The sequence below is a fragment of the Dendrobates tinctorius genome, unplaced genomic scaffold (assembly GCF_039654945.1).
Source record: "Dendrobates tinctorius isolate UK_male_01 unplaced genomic scaffold, ASM3965494v1 ptg000071l, whole genome shotgun sequence".
Taxonomy (NCBI): domain Eukaryota; kingdom Metazoa; phylum Chordata; class Amphibia; order Anura; family Dendrobatidae; genus Dendrobates; species Dendrobates tinctorius.
In genome coordinates this window covers 9,969,961-9,995,647 of record NW_027361739.1, presented here as the reverse complement: position 1 = coordinate 9,995,647, position 25,687 = coordinate 9,969,961, and the positions used below count along the sequence as shown (strand labels likewise).

Below are 25,687 nucleotides of genomic sequence, written 5' to 3'. Positions count from 1 at the left end.
ACATTTCACCATGACTCACACCAGCCAATGCAGATGAACATCCACTTTCGCAGTTTGTCGGTGGAGTAGGTCAGAACAATGGCGGTGTGCAGGTAACAACCCTCTCCGAACATCCAGAAGAAATTAGTGACGTAAAAATAATTGTGAGCGATAGTAACCAGACGACACCATACCTAAGTAAAAAGAGTAGAAAGTAGAGTCAGCATTAGTAATAAAGTTACCTTCTACAAACTAACAGCTGTTATTATGGTATAATAAAATATTCATATAATATCACTCATGCCAGTCATATGTCTTTCTCAATCTTGATATGCAAAACACAATCCACGGAGACACCATCACATGTTTCTCAATGCAAGCAATGACTAGCCAGGTCTTTCCCCGGGAGGGAACAACCACAGAAAGGGCAGTCTCCAATGAAGGAAACCACCTATGCCAAAACATGGTATCCATCCACAGACAGCTGTTTCGGGGTATTGCCCCTCATCAGTGTGGAGTAGGAAACTGGCCAGTAGGAGCAATGCCTAGTAGAAGACTGTGAAAAATGAGGATGAATGAACTCATGGAGATCAACATCCAACACTGCGGAGGCACCATCACATGTTTCTCAACGCAGTGATTCTAGGGCAATGCCCCCACCCTTATGGGAAATATGTAAATATATGCAAAACACAAGCCGCGGAGACACCATCACATGTTTCTCAACGCAAGCAATGACTAGTCAGGTCTTTCCCCGGGAGGGAACAACCACGGGAAGGGCAGTCTCCAATGAAGGAAACCACCTATGCCAAAACATGGTATCCATCCACAGACAGCTGTTTCGGGGTATTGCCCCTCATCAGTGGTTGTTCCCTCCCGGGGAAAGACCTGGCTAGTCATTGCTTGCGTTGAGAAACATGTGATGGTGTCTCCGCGGCTTGTGTTTTGCATATATTTACATATTTCCCATAAGGGTGGGGGCATTGCCCTAGAATCACTGCGTTGAGAAACATGTGATGGTGTCTCCGCAGTGTTGGATGTTGATCTCCATGAGTTCATTCATCCTCATTTTTCACAGTCTTCTACTAGGCATTTCTCCTACTCCACACTGATGAGGGGCAATACCCCGAAACAGCTGTCTGTGAATGGATACCATGTTTTGGCATAGGTGGTTTCCTTCATTGGAGACTGCCCTTCCCGTGGTTGTTCCCTCCTGGGGAAAGACCTGGCTAGTCATTGCTTGCGTTGAGAAACATGTGATGGTGTCTCCGCGGCTTGTGTTTTGCATATATTTACATATTTCCCATAAGGGTGGGGGCATTGCTCTAGAATCACTGCGTTGAGAAACATGTGATGGTGTCTCCGCAGTGTTGGATGTTGATCTCCATGAGTTCATTCATCCTCATTTTTCACTTTCTCAATCTTGAGTCTAGAAATATTTTATACATTTCAATTAGGCTGAGTTTATCACATTATAGAGTTTTCTGGTAATTGACTTTCATGGTCTATACACTGAATATAGAAGAAAACTTTGATTGGTAGAAGTTGGGCCACTGGGTGCCCAAATCCTATTCCTTACAGTGACGAGAGAGCCTGACTTCCATTCCCAGTGTAGAAATGTGTGAAGCTGAGTCAATTCTCACGGACAAGCCAAGGAGTCTGAGGTCAAATACCAGGAGGGTATGTCATAAACAAAGGGAAGAGGCAAAAGCGTAGTCAGGTCATAGTCCGAGGTCAAAATACCAGGATGACAATGGATCAGAGCTAACGGCTTAATCAGACAGAGGGTCAGAATGAAGTTCAAGTACAAGCAGCAATAGATCAATGAGCAAAATACAAGACACAGAATAATAAACACTTAGCTGAAGTTATGGCTGACATCTGGGACTGCCAGCTCAGTTAAATAATTGAGCAATTATGGAAACTCAGAGCACCTGACGAGAGCTCAGTAACTCACAATTTCAGATTGGACGACCAAGCTGTCGATCAAAACACACACAGCTGAGCACGCCAGTGCACCAGATTGGACCACTGAGCTGTCAATTACTTCACAGACAGCTCAGCACTGAGGGGTGGAATTGTTACAAAATGACTGTGCAGCCACCCTCTATCAACACTTATAGAAGTGGAAAACAATCGAGTACACCATAGATTTAAATTGAGTGTGAAGAAATTTTGAACATTCATATAGCACCTTCAGAAGGAAGAGGACTTGATCTCTGGTGCCACCTATAGGATGAATCAATCCTAAAAGTCAATGTTGACCCTTAATCGATCCTTGCAACATGATAGGATAAGAAGCCAAACCAGAGACTTCATTTGTAGATATGATTTAGGGTGTGTGCACACGCTGCGGATCCGCAGCAGTTTTTGCTGCGGTGTACAGTAGCATTCTAACCAATGGAAAAAAGAAACCGCTGTGCAGACACTGTGGAATTTTCCGCGCCGATTTGCTGCAGTTTCAAAACCGCAGAAAGAGTTGACATGTCAATTCTTTCTGCGGATTCCGCTGCGGTTTGCCATCTCCTCCATTGTGGAGATGAAAAACTGCAGGTCAAAACCACATGCTAATCCGCAGGTAAAACCGCAGGTCTTTTGACCTGCAGATTTACCTGAGGATTTTACAAAATCCGCAGAGCATTCTGCAGCGTGTGCACATACCCTTAGGATGTTACCGCTCCTCAGTGCAAAGCAAGAGATCTGATTTGGCGACGTGATAGGCCTCTGACTCAGAGTCTAAGGGGGAATATTTGCCTTGCAGAGAGTGCCAAGTATGTGTAAGGAGACTTATAGACCATGCAATGCTCTTCAGGGAATTTAAATATGCAAATAGCCTTGAACGCTGCATTTGAACAGTCACATTCTCCAATGGTACTGACAATTGGAGACCCATGTCATAAGCTACAGTGTCCCTTGTGCTTGGAACCAGTAGCAGTCCAAGCAGTTGCACCTCCATCAGTCACATTTTCAAAATATATTCCTTGTATACTGTATATCATAAAATATATCATTGGAAACCTCTCCAAGGTGGTAGCCTGTTTCCAAATACCAATGATTGTTTATTGTATATTAGATACTGAGACTCCCACCGATGGCTCAAAAGACCTTTTGAGAAGTGCACAGCTCAGGGGAAAGGAGTGCACAGCTCTTTCCTGAGCAAGAGCACAGAGCGGAGTGTAAATGCGCTGATCTATTACCCAATATGGAGAAAGTTAGCGTTCATCCATGAACTACTGAAATTTTTTTATTTTTTCACAATCAGCAGTGTCCGATTTCCATAAAGTATCTGTGTGATCAATTTGACACTATGGAACTTGTGATATGTTATTTCATTTTTTTCCATTTTGGACTCTGAATTGATATGGTCATTGATGAACAGTGAGATGGTGTGTTTCTCTTATTTTTTCCTATGATTTATCTGTCCAGATTACTTTGAATTGGAAGGGTATAGGACATTAAGCAGATCTGTAGGGTGAAAACATTTGCTTATTTTACTCTCTTTATAAAGACTTCATGATTTCTTTTATCTGCAGACTATCTACATACACTGCTCAAAAAAAATAAAGGGAACACTTAAACAACACAATGCAACTCCAGCTCAATCACACTTATGTGAAATCAACCTGTCCAGTCATGAAGTAACACTGACTGTGAATCAGTTTCACCTGCTGTTATGCAAATGGAACAGACAACAGTTAGAAATGATAGGCAATTAGCAAGACAACCCCTATAAAGGGAAAGGAGTGGTTCTGCAGGGGGTGACCACAGACCATTTCTCTGTTCACATCCTTTTTCACAGTTTTTTTGGTCGCTTTCACATTTTGTCATTGCTCTCACCCCTAGATGTACTGTACAGAAGCATGAGGCTGTGTTTACAACACACAGAAGTTGCTCAGGTAGAGCAGCTCATCCACGATGGTACATCAATGAGAGCTGTGACAAGAACAGTAGCTGTGTTTGTCTGCATAGTGTCCAGAGCATGGAGCAGATATCACGAGACAGGCCAGTACACTCGAAGACTTGGAGGGGGGCATAGGAGGGCAGGAACACAGCAGGACCGCTACCCCCTCCTTTGTGCAAGGAAGAGCAATTTCAAAGCCCTGCAAAATGACCTTCAGCAGACAACTAACATCCATGTGCCTGCTCAGACTGTCAGAACAGAGGTGGGGTGAGGGTCCGGTGTCCACAAGTCGGTGTTGTGCCTACAGCCCAACGCTGTGCAGGGCTATTGGCATTTGCAGAGAACACCAAGATTGGCAGATTCTACATTGGCGCTCTAAGCTCTTCACGGATGAGAGCAAGTTCACAATAAGCACATGTGACAGCTGAGGAGAACATTCTGCTGCCTGTAACATCCACCAGCATGACCGGTTTGGCAGTGGTGTGGGGAGGCATTTCTTTAAAGGGACAGCCCTCCATGTGCTAGCCAGGGTACCCTGACAGCCATTAGGTACCGAAATGAGATCCTCAGACCCATTGTGAGACCATATGCAGATGCAGTGGGCCCTGGGTTCCTTCTGATGCATGACAACGCTAGGCATCATGTAGCTGAAGTGTGTCCACAGTTCCTGTATGATGAAGGCATTGATGCTATGGACTAGCCTGTCCGTTCCCCAGACCTGAATCCAATCGAGCACATCTGGGACATCATATCTCGTTCCATCCACCAACGTCACATTGCACCACAGACTGTCCATGAGTTGACTGATGCTTTAATACAGGTCTGGGAGGATATCCCTCAGGATAACATCTGCCGCATCATCAGGAGCATGACCAGGCATTGTAGGGAAGTTATACATGCACATGGAGGTCACACACATTACTAAGCATCATTTCCTTGTCTGGAGCCTTTTCCACTGAAGATGTATCAACCTGTAATTTGATTTTCCACTTTGATTTTGAGTATCATTCCAAATCAAGACCTCCAAATCCAGACCTCATTTTGATTTATGTAGATCATTTTTATGTTTTTTTGTTCTCAATGTATTCCACTATGTAATGAATACAGATTTGGAATATTTCATTCACTGATATCTAGGATGTGGTATTTTAGTGTTCCCTTTGTTTTTTTGAGTAGTGTATGTATTTATTTATATATACACATAAATAAAACTCTACTTCTCAATGTTGCCGCCTCTATTACCCAGCATGTTTTTCTTTCTGCCAACGCTTACCCTCTGCATTATGTGCCAGTGCCTCCCGCAGCAGCATGATAGGCAGTAACAGTGCACTCTGCAGCAGCTGGCACTCTGCGTCTCTGCGGGAATTCTGGAAAGAGTTCCTGCTCCTGCCACCTTTACACAATATTGATATACAGGAAATTGATGACTCTCAGCAATATTACAATGTCAGAATGCACTGGTCTGAATAAAAAAAATAGCTGGACAGGCAGAAGTTTGGCCATCAGCGGCCATTAAATTAAGAAGAAAATGCAGCCTGACAGTAACCGTAAAAGATGGGTGAGGCGTAGACACCGGAGAGGCATCTCATTTACTGCACTGCAGGAAAACATTTAGAGGACAGAGGAGCTTCTCTTGAGGTCAAGGTTACATACCACATTACTGTCATGAGCTTCATGGCTTAGTGTCAGCTGCATCACAAACCAAGTGATATTGCGAAGAATAAATGCAGTTATAAGGTTCCAGTGTATGATGTTGCGCAGGCAACGAATACTCCTGCAACAAAAAGGAATAAACTGTTATTGTGGTCTATGAAGAAGTGCACTGATCATATTTCATGGTGCTGGTTAGAAGGCATGGGAACTCGATTGTCAGAGAACCTGGATGTCTTTCACCATTGCTCCTATTATATACTGCTGCAGAATCTTCTGCTCTTGATGAAACTCACTGTCCCTTGTACCTCCCTGTTATCGAGAATGGTCAACTTTGATTAGTTGGCACACAAGGCTGAAATCATGACTCTGGCAAGGTAACCAGCAGAGAGTAATTTAACCTGTGTGATGTTGGCAGGTACAAGGATTAGGATTTTAAAGAACGGAAGAATCTTTTCTCATCCCAGGCTTAGAGGTGACAGTGACACACATGTTCGTTATTATCTTGTGGTTTTCGGAAAAATGTCACCTTCAGATTACTCTGGTATCTGATGGACATTAAAGTGTTTATCCAGAATTTTTTTTCATATGGACTTAAAAACTAACGGGAAGGTTGCTAACTACCATCGTGATCTATCCGGCACTGGCACAGAGCGGCAATTCCGCTGCTCAACATCTTCCTCTTTGAGGCTGCTCTGGTGACCGGATGCGACTGCTAACATCATGCTGAATGACAGCCGGCTCCCCGCGGTTAGGCAAGGGGGAGCCGGCTGTCAATCAATATGACATCGGCAGTCACACCCTGTCAGCATCAAGTGGAAAAGAAGCTGCTTCTCTGTTGATTTGACATCAGTGGAAGCCGCTGAACAGTTGGCAGGAGTGGTCTGTGATCACTCTGTGTTGGCAGATATCGGCTCCTCCCAAAACAGGCAGTAGGTAGCAACCTGCCTATTAGTTTTTAGGCCCAAAGTAAAAAAAAAATAAACCATTTAAGATAAACCATTGGATGGATAAACCATTTAAGGAAAAGCAAACTTGGTCACCAATTACCCCCCAATGTTTACCAATTTGAGGAGCTGAAACTGTTAAAATTAATATTCAAAAATACATATAAACCACATTCCAGAAAAGTCATGCTTAATTTTTGTGTACAGTAGATTTAAAGAGTTGTCTGTGAAAAACAATTTATCGCCTATCCACTGGATTTATAACTAGCTGATTGGTAGATGTCCCCCACTGTTAGTACATAAACAATCGGCAGTACGGGGACTTATTAACCCCTTAACGACCAGGGGTATTTTTGGTTTTGCATTTTCATTTTTCCCTCCCCTTCTTTCCAGAGCCATAACTTTTTTATTTTTCCATCTATATGGCCATGAGAGGGCTTATTTTTTGCGGGACGAGTTGTACTTTTAAATGACACCATTGGTTTTACCATGTCCTGTACTCGAAAACAGGAAAAAAATTCCAAGTGCGGTGAAATTGCAAAAAAAATGCAATCCCACACTTGTTTTTTGCTTGGCTTTTTTGCTAGGTTCACTAGATGCTAAATCTGACCTGCAATTATGATTCTCCAGGTCATTACGAGTTCATAGACACCAAACATGTCTATGTCCTCTTTTATCTAAGTGGTGAAAAAAAATTCCAAAGTTTGCTAAAGAAAAAAAAAATTGCGCAATTTTCCGAGACCCGTAGCGCCTCCATTTTTCATGATCTGGGGTCGGGTGAGGGCTTATTTTTTCCGTGCCGGGCTGATGTTTTTAATGATACCACTTTTGTGCAGATACGTTCTTTCGATCGCCAGTTATTGCATTTTAATTCAATGTCTTGGCGACCAAAAAGACGTAATTCTGTCGGTTTTAATTTTTTTCTCGCTACACCGTTTAGCGATCAGGTTAATGCTTTTTGTTTATTGATAGATCGGGTGATTCTGAACGCGACGATACCTAATATGTGTATGTGGGATTTTTTTTACCGGGGGGTAAGGGGGGTGATCTGAACTTTTAGGTATTTTTAATTTTTTTTATTTTTAAACATAGAAGGCTAGAAGCATGCGCAACCCGATCGGCTTTGCTACATATGGGCTATGAGCAGATCACCCATGTATAGCAGATTTACTGCTGTGCTTTCAGCGCCGACCACCGGGTGGCGCTGAAAGCCATATGCCTGGAACAACCATAGAGGTCTCATAGAGACCTCTTGTTGTCCAGGCAACGTGACGCCGACCCCCGATCACGTGACGGGGGGTCGGCGATGACGTCATTTCCGGCCCGGCGGCCGGAAATGATATTTAAATGCCCGCTGTCAGCTTTAACAGCGGGATTTAACTAGTTAATAGGCGCGGGCGGACGGCGATTCCGCTCGCACCTATTGCGGGCACATGTCAGCTGTTCATAACAGCTGACATGTCCCGGCTTTCATGCGGGCTCAGCGCCGGAGCCATCATCAAAGCAGGGGAGATGTCTGATGATGGACTGTGTCCGTCATTGGACATTAAGGGGTTAACCTCCTCGATGAGAAACTTTTATCACAGTTACAAAATAAATCAGTATGTTGGACACCAAACTGCAATTCCTTTCATTCATTCTGAAGCTGCTGGAAAAATCTAAGCGGCGCATTGTTTGGTAGCCCCATAGGGAATAAATGAAGCAGATGTCGAACAGGGATAAAAATTCCCTAGTTTGATCAGAGAGGGTCCCAGCAGTTGGACTCCAAAGTTCAATAAGTTATCACCTATTCGTATCATGTCTATTGCAAGCTGCTCTGGCAAATAACATAGGGTCCCTATACGGGGCATGTAAAAGTTTTGGCACCCCTGGTCAAAATTATTGCAAGTTGAAGATAAAATGATCTCTAAAAGTAAAGATGACACATTATCATAGTATTGTAAGCAATTGTGTGTGTACAGTATATATATACAGCTCTGTTAAAAATTAAGAGACCACTGCAAAATTTTCAGTTTGTCTAATTTTTCTCTTTATAGGTATATTTTTGAGTAAAATGTAAATTGCTCTTATATTCTATAAACTACTGACAACATGTCTACAAATTTACCAGCACTAAATTTTGTATATATTTTCAGAAAATGAGAAATGGTTAAAATAACAAAAAATGCAGTGCTTGCAGACCTCAAATAATGCTAAGAAAACAAGTTCACGATCATTTAGCAACAACAACACTAATGTTTTAACTCAGGAAGAGTTCAGAAATCAATATTTTGTGGAATAACCATGATTTTTAATCACAGCTTTCATGCGTCTTGGCATGCTTTCCACCAGTCTTTCACACTGCTTCTGGGTGACCTTATGCCTCTCCTGGTACAAAAATTTAAGCAGTTCTTCTTTGTTTGATGGCATGTGACTATCCATCTTCCTCTTGATTACATTCCAGAGGTTTTCAATTGGGTTCAGCATTGTATTGTTTAGTATTCCCTTTATTTTTTTGAGCAGTATATATATAGTCATTTTTTGCATTTTAAAAATCACAAAAAACGGAACACAATCAAACCACACTAACTATGGGGGTGGAAAGGAAGGCACCAACAATATCCGATAACACAGCAACGGGGAAGGGGCACTAACGTCAGTGGCACTTTCCTTATATACTGCAGTGCCTGACATAACAGTCCTATCCTTAGTACTTACCTCAGTCTTAAGAAAAGAGTAAATGCCACCAGAAGAGCACACAAAGAGATGGAGTGTCCCAGATAATTAATCACTATGGCTATGTGGTAATGAACCTTGCTCTTTTTCTAGAAGAGAAGAAAAATCATCCATAAAAGAATTGCTGTGGGATCAGATCCCTGACAAGAATGCCGCAGCATTTTATAGAGATGAGTGACCCTGAATTTAGTTTGAGGGTCATTGAAGGCCTCCGTTTATAAGACTTCCAGCATTTCAAACTTACGTAAGAACCATCTGCTAACTAATTAGATATGTACAGGTGTGCTTAATTTTTGCTTTAATTTACACACTCTGATCTGCTACTGATTATTATTATTATTATTTATTGATTCCATGGTGCTGTACATGAGAAGGGGTAACATACAAAGTACAGATATCACTTACAGTAAACAAACTAACAATCACAGACTGATATAGAGGGGAGAGAGGACCCTGCCCTTTCGGTCTTACATGCTACAGGATGGTGGGGAAGGAGACAGTAGGTTGGTGGGTTGCAGCAGTTCCAGTGTTGGTGAGGCTGTAGTTCCAGTAGTCGTGAGGAGGCAGCGGGGATCATTGCAGGCTATAAGCTTTCCTGAAGAGATGGGTTTTCAGGTTCCGTCTGAAGGATCGGATTGTGGTTGATAGTCGGACGTGTTGGGGCAAAGAATTCCAGAGGATGGGGGCTATTCAGGAGAAGTCTTGGAGGCGGTGGGTAAGGAGCGAATAAGTGTGGAGGAGAGAAGGAGGTCTTGAGAGGACCGGAGATTATGTGAGGGAAGGTATCGGGAGATTAGTTCAGAGACATATGGGGGAGTCAGGTTATAGATGACCTTGTAGGTCGGCATTAGTAATTTGAATTGGATACGCTGAGGGAATGGGAGCCAGGGAAGAGATTTGCAGAGGGGAGAAGCAGAGGAGTAGCGAGGAGATAGATGAATTAGTCGGGCGGCAGAGTTAAGGATGGACTGGAGAGGTGCGATGGTGTTAGCAGGGAGGCCACAGAAAAGGATGTTGCAATAGTCGAGGTGGGAGATGATGACGGCATGTACAAGCATTTTAGTAGAATGAGGGTTGAGGAAAGGACGGATTCTGGAAATATTTTTGAGCTGGAGGCGACAGGAGGTGGAGAGAGCTTGGATGTGCGGTTTGAAGGACAGGGCAGAGTAAAGGGTTACTCTGAGGCAGCAGACCTCTGGTACGGGGGAAAGTGTGATGTCGTCAATTGTTGTAGATAAGTCGGGTAAGGAAGATCTGTGAGATGGGGGAAAGATGATCAGTTCAGATTTGTCTACATTCAGTTTGAGGAAGCGAGAGGAGAAGAAGGGGGATATGGCTAATAGACACTCTGGGATTCTGGACAGCAGAGAGGTGATGTCTGGGCCAGAGAGGTAGATCTGAGTATCATCGGCATAAAGGTGGTACTGGAATCCATGGGACTTAATGAGTTGCCCCAGGCCAATTGTATAGACTGAGAAGAGTAGGGGTCCTAGAACAGAGTCTTGGGTGACTCCAACAGAGAGAGGGTGGGATGAGGAGGTAGTGTGGGTGTGGGAGACGTTGAATGTACGGTTGGAAAGGTATGAGGAGATCCAGGATAGGGCGAGGTCTTTGATGCCAAAGGAGGAGAGGATCTGTAGTAGGAGGCAGTGGTCAACTGTGTCGAAAGCAGAGGACAGGTCTAGAAGGAGGAGTATAGAGTATTGTCCGATAGCTTTGGCTGTAAGTAGGTCGTTAGTAATTTTGGTCAGGGCTGTCTCAGTGGAATGATGGGGATGGAAAACAGATTGTAGATTGTCAAAGAGCAAGTTAGATGAGAGGTGGGAGAAAAGGTCAGTGTGGACATGCTGTTCCAAGAGTTTAGAAGTGAATGGGAGTAGCGATATTGGGCGATAGCTAGACATGGCTGTTGGGTCGAGAGTTGGCTTTTTAAGGATAGACGTGATTGTGGCATGTTTGAAAGCAGAAGGGAAGGTACTGGAAGTAAGTGATAGGTTGAAGAGGTGGGTTAGGGATGGGATAAGAGTGGTGGCGAGGTTGGGGAGGAGGTAGGATGGGATGGGGTCGAGTGCACAAGTGGTGGGAGTCAAGGGCACGGATTTGAGGTGGGAAAGATTTCTGGTGTTTGTGTTGGTTTGGGAACGATAGAAGGGGGTAATAATGGGAGGTATGAGCTGCTGTGGGGGTCCAGGGTTGGGAGATATGTCGCCAGCAGTGAGGAGAAGCAGAGAGAGGCAGAGCAGGTGGGAGGAGGAGAGTGGGTGATTTGTTTTGTGTGTTATTAGGAGAGATCTGAAGTTGAGGAGCAGGTCAGCGGAGGAGGTCAGGTGGGGGGCAAGAGAGAAGGAGAGATTATTACTTGGTTAGAGGGTGCTGGGGTCTGTGGATAGCGAAGGAGAGTCAGGAGTAATGGAGGCAAAACCATTAGAGCATATTTCAGCATGATAAGAGTAAGTGTGGAGCGAGCAGAAAGAAATTTTGTATATTTTAACAGAGTTTAGTCGTACCTTCTGGTCACTGATTGGAAAAAACAGATTACAGAACTTGCCCTAAAGTCACTTACAGGAGATCTACACTGAATCAGAACAACACCCGAGAATCCAATACTTTACACAATCGAAATGAGATCACAGCATTGTAATGTGTAAAGGAAGGATGATTAACCCTTTCACCCAGAAGCCTGTTTCCACCTTCCTGACCACGCCAACTTTTACAATTCTAACCACTGTCAATTTATGAAGTCATGACTCTGGAATGCTTCAGTCCCACTGATTCTGAGACTGTTTTCTCGTGACATATTTTACTTCATGATAGTGGTTAAATTTCTTTGATATGACTTGCGTTTATTTGTGAAAAAAAGTGGAAATTTGACGAAAATTTCACAATTTTCAAACTTTTAATTTTTATTCCTTTAAATCAGAGAGTCATTTCACACAAAAATAGTTAAGATATAACATTTCCCACATGTCTACTTTACATCAGCACAATTTTTGAAACATTTATTTTTTTGTTAGGAAGTTATAAGGGTTAAAAGTTGACCAGCGATTTCTTTTTATTCTAACAAAATTTACAAAACCATTTTTTGGGGACCACCTCACATTTGAAGTCACTTTGAAGGGCCTATATGACAGAAAATACCCAAAGGTGACACCACTCTAAAACTGCACCCCTCAAGGTGCTCAAAACCACATTCAAGAAGTTTATTAACCCTTCAGGTGCTTCACAGGAATTTTTGGAATGTTGAAGGAAAAAATAAACATTTACTTTTCTTTCACAAAAGTTTTCCTTTAGACCTACTTTTTTTTTACTTTCACAAGGGTAACAGGATAAATGGACCATAGAATTTGTTGCGCAATTTCTTCTGAGCATGCCGATACACCATATGTGGGGGAAATCTACTGTTTGGGCCACCGGCAGAGCTTGGAAGGGAAGGAGCGCCATTTCACTTTTTGAATAAAAAATTTGCAGGCATAATTAGCAGACGTCATGTCATATTTGGAGAGCCCCTAATGTGCCTAAACAGTGGAAACCCCCCACAAGTGACACTGTGGCACCCCAGGAGTTCGGTTGCCATAATGGCCTTGCCTCCCTCCAGGTGGGAGTGATGTCAAGCACGGAAGTAAAGAAGGAGTCCCCTTACCAGGTAGTTCCAGCATACAACACAGTTCCTGCTCCAGGCCAGCAGGGGGAGATTTAAACCCGACTTCAGGGGAGCTGCTTTCTCTAGCTAGGAGGAGTAAGTTAATGGAGAGAGTTAGAGCCTGAACAAGGTTGAGAGAGGACGTGTGGAGAGAAGCTGGGGATAGGAGTTCCATCTGAGCTCACCTCAGGCTTGAGCGCCAGTGACCGGGCACCGGAGCCCGAGGCTGTGTGGGTACTAAAGCCCAGGCAGCAGAATCCAGAGGGCAGAAGACCGCGGATCCTCTGTCCCCTACTGATACTCGATGACACAGCAGCACGTGTGAGCCAGAGACGCCAGACAGGAGCGACCCCTGAAGCAGGCTCCAGCTGCCTGTCATGCGAGTGGAGTTCTAGTTAAGCATCAGACAGAAAGAGGGACTTGACGAGTTTACAGCAGCAAGTACCTCAGAGCATAGCACTAGAAAGGAGGCCTTACAACCCACCTGACTAAGGAAATTCCCAAATTGCTTCCAGGCTGACCGGCCCAGAACCACCTGTAACCTGAGCCCCGGACTGTACCTGCACTGCTCAGTAAAAGGTAAAGGAAACTGCACCCTGCTGTGTCTTCTGAATCATTCCTGCATCACTTGTCCTGCACCACACTCACCACCAACACCACTTTTATCATCCTAACTGCCCTGGGATACAGCTCTACCCGTGGAGAGCTTAACCATCTTTGCTGCCCTATCATCACCCCAGAGGATCTGCATTGCAGCGTCGGTCCCCTGACTGAATAATATAGGTGGCATCACGAACACTTTATTATAAACTTTATTATCTCTTTTTCACTATCCCTTTTATAGGACGCCCAGGGCCACGGACCGGGACACTGCTGTTGTGACACTTCCCTTTTAAGAAGCGACCCGGTACCGAGTATCCCCACTGCCCTGGCGGGTGATCCAACACCATCCCCCTAGGGATCTTATCTAGATTTGTATTGAGCATCTTGAACCCACGGGTGCTTCACAGAAGTTTATAATGTTAAGCTGTGAAAATAAAAAAATCACATTTTTCCTGCAAAAATATTTTTTAAGCTCCAAATATTGTATTTTCACAACGGTAACAGGAGAAAGTGCACCCCAAAATGTGTTGTGCAATTTCTCCTGAGTTCACCCATAGCCCATATGTCATAAAAAACCACTTTTGAGGCACAGTGCAAAGCTCAGAAGGAAAGAAACGCCACATCACAGCACAGATTTTGCTGCACTGGTTTGAGGGTGCCATGTTACATTGGCAGAACCCCTGAGGTGCCAACACAGCAGAACATCCCATAAGTGACCCCATTTTACAAACTAAACCTCTCAATGACTTCATATAGGTGTTCAGTGATTAACGTATATTGACACCACAGGTGTGTCACTGACTTTTATACCATTGAGCAGTGAAGATAAAATACGGTAATTAACATTTTTACCACCAAGATTTTGTGTTAGCCCCAAGTATTACATTCTCATACTTGGAAATGGGTAAAAATCAAAATTTGTCCCACAATTTCTACTGAACGTGGAACTACCCCATATGTGGCTGTACAGTACAACTTTGCCACACGGAGAGATTTGGGAGGTATGGAACACGATTTGCCTCCTGGAATGCAGATTTTCATAGTATACAGTAGTTTACGGATTCCATATAAAGAGCCCCTATGTGCTAGAAAAGCAGAATCGCCCCTCAAGTGACCGCTTTTTGGAAATTATAACCTTTTGGAAATTTATTTACAGATGTAATTGTAACAAGGGTGACCGGGGAGGGGTAGTTGTAGCCGAGATACTGAAAAGCACAGTCTACAGGCAGAGTTCACTGAGCCAACCGTCAGCGAACACCCCCGGCCCCTTTGACATAAATATACGGGACCGACACAGCTTTTTCCACAGTTTACCTTTTTCTCTCTCCGGCCACGTTAGTCCAGGCGTATTAGAGTACAAGAAGGCAACTGTTGTCTACCAGGGAATAACTTTTTTATGGACAGAGATGGAATAGAAAAAAAAGAGTACAACACTGGCTTCCTGCTCTCTCCCTGACATTCTCCACAGCCGGACCCACAGCAGCTGTAGCAGCTGAAGATTCACAGTAGTCCACTCACTGGGATCTGGGCGCTTAAATCCCCTTCAGCGGGGGGCCCTTCCACAATCATGGGGCCCGTGTTGTGTTCCTTTAATCCTTAAATCCTTGGGGCCATGGCAACAGATCTCTCCCCTCCGGGAGTCTGGCAATGCCCCATCCGTATTATACGTCTGCCTCCCTGTGCCAACATCTCCGGGCTACTGACTAGGGACAGCAGCTTCCTCCCACCTTCCTGCTGCTGGCCCAGTCCCCCAAATTAACTGTTCACTGTACCTAACTTTACACAGCGCTTAAAGGGGAACATTCACAATACAATTCAAAGCATAACAAATACAGCACATACATAATACATTTATATAATGTGTGGGGGGTCACACTCAGAAGGAGAGGGTGCAACTGAGGGGACCTGCCACCTCCTTACACTTAAACATGGCCATCCCCGGCCATGGCAACTTTTGTAAAATGTACATATGACTTCAGAGTCCCAGTCTCTCTATATATGGGTCCATTGAAAAACAGTTCATAGTCCACAAGAGCCGGTTGGCCCTTTAACAATGGTGGGCCTTACTCAGGAACGACAGCTTCCCCCTCCTTCCTTTCAGCGGATCACGGGCCCCTTAATGTTGGTGAGCTACATTTTGAACGTGAGGCTAGTCCAAGGGTCAAAGCAGGTACACACTTCATATGCCGCTCAGTGCAACAGCCAAACCCAGAGTCCACCATCATCAACCCCCTATGGGTTCTGGTCCCGTGATCCAGTAAGGGAGGCACCAACGGTTGCAAAACAAACTTGGAGGAGGGGAAAACCATTAAACATGGCCGTCAACTGGTGGCCACATCAGATGCCATTGTACCCAAACGTCATCTAGGGCTTACTACCATCTTAGGGAAACGGAACAGTCCCTTGCTCCCTGCTGTGCCTGCATAATGACCACCAAGTTACGCAGCTTTTTAGCAGTGCTGATTACTGGGTGGCCACCACAGCCACGTTGTCTTTGCTGTCCAATGCCGACACAGAGACTTAAAAACTCTAGATTTGCAGTTTGGGAAAATGTACGTGAGTAACTGTGTGCAAGGCATCATGAAATCTGAAGATTACCAAAGGATATTGGGTAACAATGTAGTTCCCAGTGTCAGAAAGCTGGGTTTGCGTCCAAGATCTTAGGTCTTCCAGCAGGATAGTGACCCCAAACATATTTCAAGAAGAGCCAGAAATGGATGGAAACAAAGCGCTGGAGAGTTCTGAAGTGGCAAGCAACGAGTCCGGATCTAAATCCCATTGAACACCTGGGGAGAGATCTTAAAGTTGCTGTTGGGAGAAGGCACCCTTCAAATATGGGAGACCTGGGGCAGTTTGCAAAAGAAGAGTGGTCTAAAATGCCAGTTGAGAGGACTAAGAAGCTCTTTTATGGTTAGAGGAAATGATTGATTGCTGGTATTTATTCCAAAGGGTGTGCAACCAAATATTAGAAAAAAAATGCAAGCAAAAATGCCATGTATTGTACTCAGTGTTTTTCCTGCCAACATTCTGTTTTTTTCGTGAAGAAAAATCCTCTACAATTATGACACATGTGAACAAACCCTAAGTTGAGGACCCCTTTAAAAGAACCAAAAATCTTTGGCACTAAATTTCTGCTTGTGAGATGATGTAAACTGTAAGTACTTGTGCACACGTTGTAGATTTGGTGCGCCTTTGGTGCATTTTTGTCATGCAGATTTGCTAGCAAAACCTAAAGCAATCCTGATGCCAGCAAAGTGAATGAGAATCCTGCAGTGTCATGCACATGTTGAGTATTTTTGACTTTCAGATTTGGGGCAGAAAATAATCTGCAGCATGTCAATTCTTTTGCGTTTTTCACTATTGACCTCACTCAAAACAGGCAAAAACACGCATTTTTTTCAGCTACGTTTTTTCCTGCCAAGAGATGCAAAAATGGTGCAGAAATTTCTGCATCCATTTACACACAGTGTGCACATAGCCTAAGTGTTGTTTCAGGGGTTTCAGTGTACTCACGCTTTCATGAAGATGCATTTATGGATGAAATAATGCTTGGAGACATCTCGGATACACATTGTTGAGCTCATTTCCTGAGGCAAAACGATCATTACAGTAAATCAGCCATAAAAGTCCATTTTAGCTGAGGACACCAGCCAGAAAAAAATGGGTGCATCCATTAATATTCTAGATGGATCCTCATTTCATTGACTGAGTGATGTCTTCTTCAGTATTATGAGAAATGATTACCTTCTTCACGCAGCGTCTCGCCACTCTGATATAACAATGGACAACAAATATGTTACTTTTACTGGAAATTGTACACAGGCTGCTTTTTCTTGTATTGACCTTTTTACAGTATCCTGAACATGACCATCTGAAAGTGAATTTTGAGCTTTTAGCACAATTTTAATTTTAAGGTCCAATGTTCTGCACTAATCTTTTCAGGGGGTGTCAGTTCCATTTTTCTAATATAGAACAATTTTGTATGGACATGATAACATTCGGTCAGTCTGTCTGATGCAGACACCACTAGTGGGAGCTTTGCAGCCTAGTGCAGACTGTTTTATTACTGATTTTAACCCCTTCATGCAGAGGCATATCTAGGCTTTCTGGCACCCGGGGGGAGAATTTGGTTCGGCGCCCCCCCCCAAGTACATATGCGACTTGCACACTTAGCCATGTACCCACGAGCTGCTCTCCCTAATGCTCTCAATGTTCAGTAAAAAACTGAAAGCAGGAAGAGAAGCTCGTTGTCACAGGACCATAACTATGAAAATCGCATATGAGTGACGTGTCCATGTGATGACACTGGAACCTGCAGAGCTGAATCCTGACATTGCAGCTTCTGAATTCTCACAACGAATGCACTGCACACTTTTAGGATTCTCCCTGGCCGATGTACAGTAATGTCAGCACAAGTATGTGATTTATATACTTCTGGCCACATTCCGACTAGACGTGCCCGGCCTCGCTCTGTTCATTATCATTGAGTGAGGCCACGCATGTCTAGTCAGCATGTGACCGCATGTATGTAAATTACCGGCACGAGAGAATCCTAACAGCGTTCAGTGAGCACTGTGAGAATTCAGACGTCTGCAGTCACATAGAATGTCTGCAGACTCAGCACAAACCTGGACAACCCCTTTAATGTTCCTAACAAATAAAAACATGAGAATTAGTCAGTATCACAAATAACATTTACATCCAAGTACCTTATAGATGACGTCATCTCTGCAGTCGGTCTCCTTTTCTTCTTCTTGTCCAGACCCCATGATGAGTTTTCTCATCCACAGCCGTCTCTGCAGACTTCCATCTTCTCCGGTCTTCTGCAGCAAATCCCCACACGATCCCCTTAAAGATAGAAGTGTCATTATAATGCCCCTAAATACAAATATCTGCAATATACTGTCTCCTCACACTATTCCCCTCCCTCCTCATACTGTCTCCTCATATATTTACCCCCTCACTCTCTATACTGTCTGCTCACACATATCCCCGACTCCCCATACTGTGTCCACATGCATTCACCCGTTCGCACCCCTTACTGTCTGCACCCATCCCCCATACTGTTTCCTCATACATACTCTTCATTTTGTGTCCTCAAATCTCCCCACATACATTAAATACCATCCCCACTCCAAATCCCCCCCATCCCCAATCCCCCACACACATTAAGTACCCCCATCCCCACTCAATAACCCCTCATCCCTACTCCCAAATCCCCCCACACATTATGTACCCCCACTCCAAATCCCCCCACACATTAACCCCCATCCCCACTCATTAACCCCTCCACACATTAACCCCCATTTCCACTCATTAATCCCCCATCTCCACTCATTAACCCCAATCCCCACATTAACCCCCCACATTAATCCCATCTCCACTCATTAACCCCCATCTCCACACATTAACCCCCCACTCATTAACCCCCATCTCCACACATTAACCCCCCCACTCATTAACCCCCATCTCCACACATTAACCCCCACTCATTAACCCCCATCCCCACATTAATCCCATCTCCACTCATTAACCCCATCTCCACTCATTAACCCCCACACATTAACCCCCATCTCCACTCATTAACCCCATCTCCACTCATTAACCCCATCTCCACTCATTAACCCCCATTCCCACATTAACCCCCATCTCCACTCATTAACCCCCATTCCCACATTAAGCCCCATCTCCGCTCATTAACCCCCATCCCCATACATTAACCCCCATCTCCACTCATTAACCCCCATCTCCACTCATTAACCCCCATTCCCACATTAAGCCCCATCTCCGCTCATTAACCCCATTCCCACATTAAGCCCCATCTCCGCTCATTCACCCCCATTCCCACATTAAGCCCCATCTCCGCTCATTAACCCCCATCCCCATCTCCACTCATTAACCCCATCTCCACTCATTAACCCCCATTCCCACATTAACCCCCATCTCCACTCATTAACCCCCATTCCCACATTAAGCCCCATCTCCGCTCATTAACCCCATCCCCATACATTAACCCCCATCCCCATACATTAACCCCCATCTCCACTCATTAACCCCCATCTCCACTCATTAACCCCCATTCCCACATTAAGCCCCATCTCCGCTCATTAACCCCCATTCCCACATTAAGCCCCATCTCCGCTCATTAACCCCCATCCCCATACATTAACCCCCATCTCCACTCATTAACCCCCATCTCCACTCATTATCCCCCATTCCCACATTAAACCCCATCTCCACTCATTAACCCCCATCCCCATCTCCACTCATTAACCCCCATCTCCACTCATTAACCCCCATCTCCACTCATTAACCCCCATTCCCACATTAACCCCCATCTCCACTCATTAACCCCCAATCCCACATTAAGCCCCATCTCCGCTCATTAACCCCCATTCCCACATTAAGCCCCATCTCTGCTCATTATCCCCCATTCCCACATTAAGCCCCATCTCCGCTCATTAATCCCCATCCCCATCTCCACTCATTAACCCCCATTCCCACATTAACCCCCATCTCCACTCATTAACCCCCATTCCCACATTAAGCCCCATCTCCGCTCATTAACCCCCATCCCCATACATTAACCCCCATCTCCACTCATTAACCCCCATCTCCACTCATTATCCCCCATTCCCACATTAAACCCCATCTCCGCTCATTAACACCCCACCCCCCCATCTCCCATCTTCGGTGGTTCTTCAGCTCCACAGAGGAGCACACTTACCACCAGCGTTCGCTCTGGGTGCCGGGAGTGACGTCAGCAGCGTGATCACATGACCTGATCACGCTGCTGACGTCGCTCTGACCCGGCGCTCTAGTCAGAGCTTCAATTGTACTGGCGTCTATATAGACGCCAGTACAATTGCTGCCTGGGAGTCGGCGCGGCCTCCTTCTCTGCGTCGGCTGTCAGCTTGACAGCTGACACAGAGAACCGCCGACTCCCAGGACTGGTAGCGGCAGAACGCAGCCGCCGCGGGGGGGGGAGATACTGGCATACTGCGGACCGCTGCATTAGGCGGCCGGGCGGCCCGACTGCGCCCCCCTGCTGCCTGCGCCCGGGGAAACTGCCCCGGCTGCCCCCCCTGGATACGCCACTGCCTTCATGATCCAGCCTATTTTGACCTTAATGACCTGGCCATTTTTTGCAATTCTGACCAGTGTCCCTTTATGAGGTAATAACTCAGGAACGCTTCAATGTATCCTAGTGATTCCGAGAATGTTTTTTCATGACATATTAGGCTTCATGTTAGTGGTAAACTTAGGTCGATAATTTTTGCGTTTATTTGTGAAAAAAATGGAAACTTGGTGAAAATTTTGAAAATTTCGCAATTTTCAAATTTTTAATTATTATTCTGTTAAACCAGAGAGTTATCTGACACAAAATAGTTAATAAATAACATTTCCCACATGTCTACTTTACATCAGCACAATTTTGGAAACAACATTTTTTTGTTAGGAAGCTGTAAGGGTTAAAAGTTGACCAGCGATTTCTCATTTTTACAACAAAATTTACAAAACCATTTTTTTTAGGGACCACCTCACGTTTGAAGTCACTTTGAGGGGTCTACATGGCAGAAAATACCCAAAAGTGACACCATTCTAAAAACTGCACCCCTCAAGCTACTCAAAACTACATTCAAGAAGATTATTAACCCTTCAGGTGCTTCACAGGAACTAAAGCAACGTGGAGGGAAAAAATGGACATTTTAATTTTTCCAACATAAATTTTCTTTTAGCATCAATTTTTTTCATTTTCACATCGGTAATAGGATAAAATGGATCCTAAATTTTGTTGGGCAATTTCTCCTGAGTACACCGATACCTCATATGTGGTCATAAACCACTGTTTGGGCGCACGGCAGGGCTCAGAAAGGAAGGAGCGCCATTTGACTTTTTGAATGGAAAATATGCTTGAATATTTAGCGGTTGCCATGTCGCGTTTGGAGAGCCACTGTGCGCCTAAACATTGGAGCTCCCCCACAAGTGACCCCATTTTGGAAACTAGACCCTCCAAGGAACTTATCTAGATGCATAGTGAGCACTTTGAACCCCCAGGTGCTTCACAAATTGATCCGTAAAAAAAAGTACTTTTTTCACATAAATTTTATTTAGCCTCAGTTTTTTCATTTTCACATGGGCAACAGGATAAAATGGATCCTAAAATTTGTTGGGCAATTTCTCCTGAGCACACCAATACCTCATATGTTTGGGCGCACGGCAGGGTCCAGAAGGGAAGGAGCATCATTTGACTTTTGAATGGAAAATTAGTTCCAATTGTTAGCGGACACCATGTCGTGTTTGGAGAGCCCCTGTGTGCCTAAACTTTGGAGCTCCCCCACAAATGACCCCATTTTGGAAACTAGACCCCCTAAGGAACTTATCAATATGCATAGTGAGCACTTTGAACCCCCAGGTGCTTCACAGAAGTTTATAACGCAGAGCCGTGAAAATAAAAATATATTTTTTTCCTCAAAAAATGATTTTTAACCCACTATTTATTTGTTATTTTCACAAGGGTAACAGGATAAATTTGGACCCCAAAAGTTGTTGTCCAGTTTGTCCTGAGTACGCTGGTACCCCATATGTGGGGGGGAACCACTGTTTGGGTACACGTTGGGGCTCAGAAGGGAAATAGTGACGTTTTGAAATGCCGACTTAATGGAATGGTCTGCAGCAGCCATGTTACGTTTATAGAGCCCCTGATGTACCTAAACAGTGGAAACCCCCCACAAGTGACCCCATTTTGGAAACTAGACCACCCAAGGAACTAATTTAGATGTGTGGTGAGCACTTTGAACCCCCAAGTGCTTCACAGAAGTTTATAACGCAGAGCCTTGAAAATAAAAAATATTTTTTTTCCACAAAAATAATTATTTAGCCCCCAATTTTTTATTTTTCCAAGGGTACCAGGAGAAATTAGACCCCCAAATATGTTGTGCAATTTTTCCTGAGTGCGCTGATACCCCATATGTGGGGGTAAACCACTGTTTGGGCGCACGTCGGGGCTTGAATTGGAAGAACTGTTTATCTTTTTGAATGCAAAATTGGCTGGAATAAATGGTGGCATTATGTCGCGTTTGGAGACCCCGTGATGTGCCTAAACAGTGGAAACCCCTCAATTCTATCTCCAACCCTAACCCCAACACACCCCTAACCCTAATCCTAACCATAATCATAACCCTAACCACAACCCTTACCCCAACACACCCCTAACCCTAATCCCAACTCTAACCCACCCCTAACCCTAATACCAACCTTAATTCCAACTATAACAGTAATTCCAACCCTAACCATAATTCCAACCCTAACTCTAATTCTAAGTCTAACCCTAATTCTAACCCTAGCCCTAATTCCAACCCAACCCTAATTCTAACCCTAACCCTAGCCCTAACCCTAGCCCTAACCCTAGCCCTGACTCTAACTCTAACCCTAATGGAAAAATGAAAATAAAAATATTTTCTTTATTTTATTATTATATATCCCTACCTATGGGGGTGATAAGGGGGGCGGTGATTTACTTTTTTTTATTTTGATCACTGCGAAAGTGATCAAAATAAATGAATGAATCTGCGGGTCACAGATTCCCGGCGGGCGCACTGCGCATGCGCCCGCCTTTTTCCAAGATGGTGGCGCCCATCATCCAGGATGGCGGCAAACCGGGATGGCCAGAGGGACTTCGGAGCCACCGTGCAGGGTAAGAGGGGGTGATCGGAGGGCGGGGGGGATCTGAGGGAAGGCGGGAGGAGCAGATTTTGACAGCGGCTGCCGATCGGCGCTGTCAGTCAGTTGGGGGGGTTGGTTCAGTGTCTCCAGCCATGCCCGATGCTATTTCAGCATCGGCCATGGCTGGATTTGTAATATTTCATCAAATTTCATTGATGAAATATTACAATCGCTCTGATTGGCAGTTTCACTTTTAACAGCCAATCAAAACGATCGTAGTCCCATGGGGGCTAAGCCACACCCCCTGTGGTTAACTCTAAGGTGTCCTCTGTGTGCGGGTCAGGTGACCTTTCAGTGACCCCGGTCATCCAACCCGCAGGGGGGCAATCAATTCATGACGCCACATAGGCGTCATGGGTCGTTTTGGCAGGACTTATGTCCTATGTGACGTCAAAGGTCGGGAAGGGGTTAAAGTATACACTGTATGCAGTAAGCTTCCCCTAGAGGTGACTGCAGGCAGACCAAATTTTTGAAATTAAAGGTGACCCATCATGTAAAAAAAAGCTATTAACCTGCAGATTTTTTAATTCTATTGTCCAGTATGGAAAGTCTCTAGAGGAGAAAGAGAGGACCATGTTGACGATAAGAGATTAATCTCTAAAGAAGAGAGAGAAGTAGAGGAATCCGCTGAACATAAGAACCAGAGGCGTATCTAGGCTTTCTAGCACCCGGGGCAAGAATTTGTTTGCCCCCCCCAAGTACATATGCGACTTGTACACTTAGCCATGTACCCACGAGCTGCTCTCCCTAATGCTCTCAATGTTCAGTAAAAAACTGAAAACAGGATGAGAAGCTCGTTGTCACAAGACCATAACTATGAAAATCGCATATGAGTGAAGTGTCCATGTGATGACTACTGGAACCTGCAGAGCTGAAGCTGAATCCTGACATTACAGGCTTCTGAATTCTCACAACGAATGCACTGCACACTTTTAGGACTCTCCCTTGCTGATGTACAGTCATGTCAGCACAGGTATGTGATTTGTATACTTCTGGCCACATTCCAACTAGACGTGCCCGGCCTCGCTGTGTTAATTTTCATTGAGTGAGGCCACACATGTCTAGTCAGCATGTGACCACATGTATGTAAATTACCGGCACGAGAGAATCCTGACAGCGTTCAGTGAGCACTGTGAGAATTCAGAAGTCTGCAGTCACATATAACGACAGGCTTACTGTGCGCTGCTTGACCGGAATGAAATCACCACAATGTGAGAAATTTGACCATTTAATTCCCTACGCATTTCAAAGTGTGAACCACTTCTTCTTCAGGGGTTGACCCCTGAAGAAGAAGTGGTTCACACTTTGAAACGCGTAGGGAATTAAATGGTCAAATTTCTCACATTGTGGTGATTTCATTCCGGTCAAGCAGCGCACAGTAAGCCCGAGAATAACTTTATATCCTTAAGGATTTGCATTGGAGGTCACGCAGTGGACCTTCGGGCGTGCAGCAAGCTGACGGCGAGTCTATATGCTTATACCTCTCCTGGAAAGGGTGAGTAGACTTTTTTCATATCTATTCCATTTATCACCAGATAAGACCCTATTGCGCTCTTTTGTTTCCTAGTCTCATTACATATAACGACAGCAGACTCAGCACAAACCTGGACAACCCCTTTAATGTTCCTAACATAAATAAAAACATGAGAATTAGTCAGTATCACAAATAGTCAGTATCACAAATAATATTTACAACCAGGTACCTTATAGATGATGTCGTCTCTGGAGTCGTTCTCCTTTTCTTCTTCTTGTCCAGACCCCATGATGAGTTTTCTCATCCACATCTTGTCTCTGCAGACTTCCATCTTCTCCGGTCTTCTGCAGCAAATCTCCACACGATGCCCTTAAAGATAGAAGTGTCATTATAATGCTCCTAAATAAAAATATCTGCAATATACTGTCACCTCACGCTATTCCCCTCCCTCCTCATACTGTCTCCTCTAACATCCCTCTGTTCACCATACTGTCTCCTCATACTGTGTCTGCACACATCACATCACCCTCACTCCCCATACTGTGTCAACTTACATTTTTCCCATCACTACTCATACTGTGTCCACATACATTTACCCGTTTGCTCCCCATACTGTCTGCACCCATCCCGCAAACTGTTTCCTCATACATGCCCTCATACATACTCTTCATTTTGTGTCCTCAAATCTCCCCACACACATTAAATCCCATCCCCACTCCAAATCCCCCATCCCCAATACCCCACACACATTAAATACCCCCATCCCCACTCCAAATCCCCACACACACATTAAATCCCCCATCCCCACTCCAAATCCCTCACACACATTAAATAACCCCCATCCCCACTCCAAATTCCCCCACACATTAAGTATCCCCCATTCCCACTCAATAACCCCTGTCCCTACTCCCAAATCCCCTCACACATTATGTACCGCCTACTCCAAATCTCCCCACACATTAACCCCCATCCCCACTCATTAACCCCATCCCCACTCATTAACCCACCACACATTAACCCCCATCCCCACTCATTAACCCCCATCCCCACTC

The 25,687-nt window shown here is 44.6% G+C and overlaps 1 protein-coding gene across 4 annotated transcripts in view; it reads right to left on the bottom strand.

Annotated features, from left to right (window-relative positions):
• CRHR1 (corticotropin releasing hormone receptor 1) overlaps positions 1-25,687 on the bottom strand; it is a 438,157-nt gene that overhangs the window by 14,245 nt on the left and 398,225 nt on the right. For 3 of the 4 annotated variants that reach the window (XM_073582368.1, XM_073582369.1, XM_073582367.1), the window contains exons 6-8: positions 9,175-9,281; positions 5,534-5,654; positions 20-173 (exon numbers count right to left, since the gene is read on the bottom strand). In XM_073582368.1, the coding sequence (XP_073438469.1) occupies positions 20-173; positions 5,534-5,654; positions 9,175-9,281 (382 nt within the window). The remainder of the gene's footprint in view (positions 1-19; positions 174-5,533; positions 5,655-9,174; positions 9,282-25,687) is intronic. The other variant, XM_073582370.1, reaches the window with a different exon arrangement.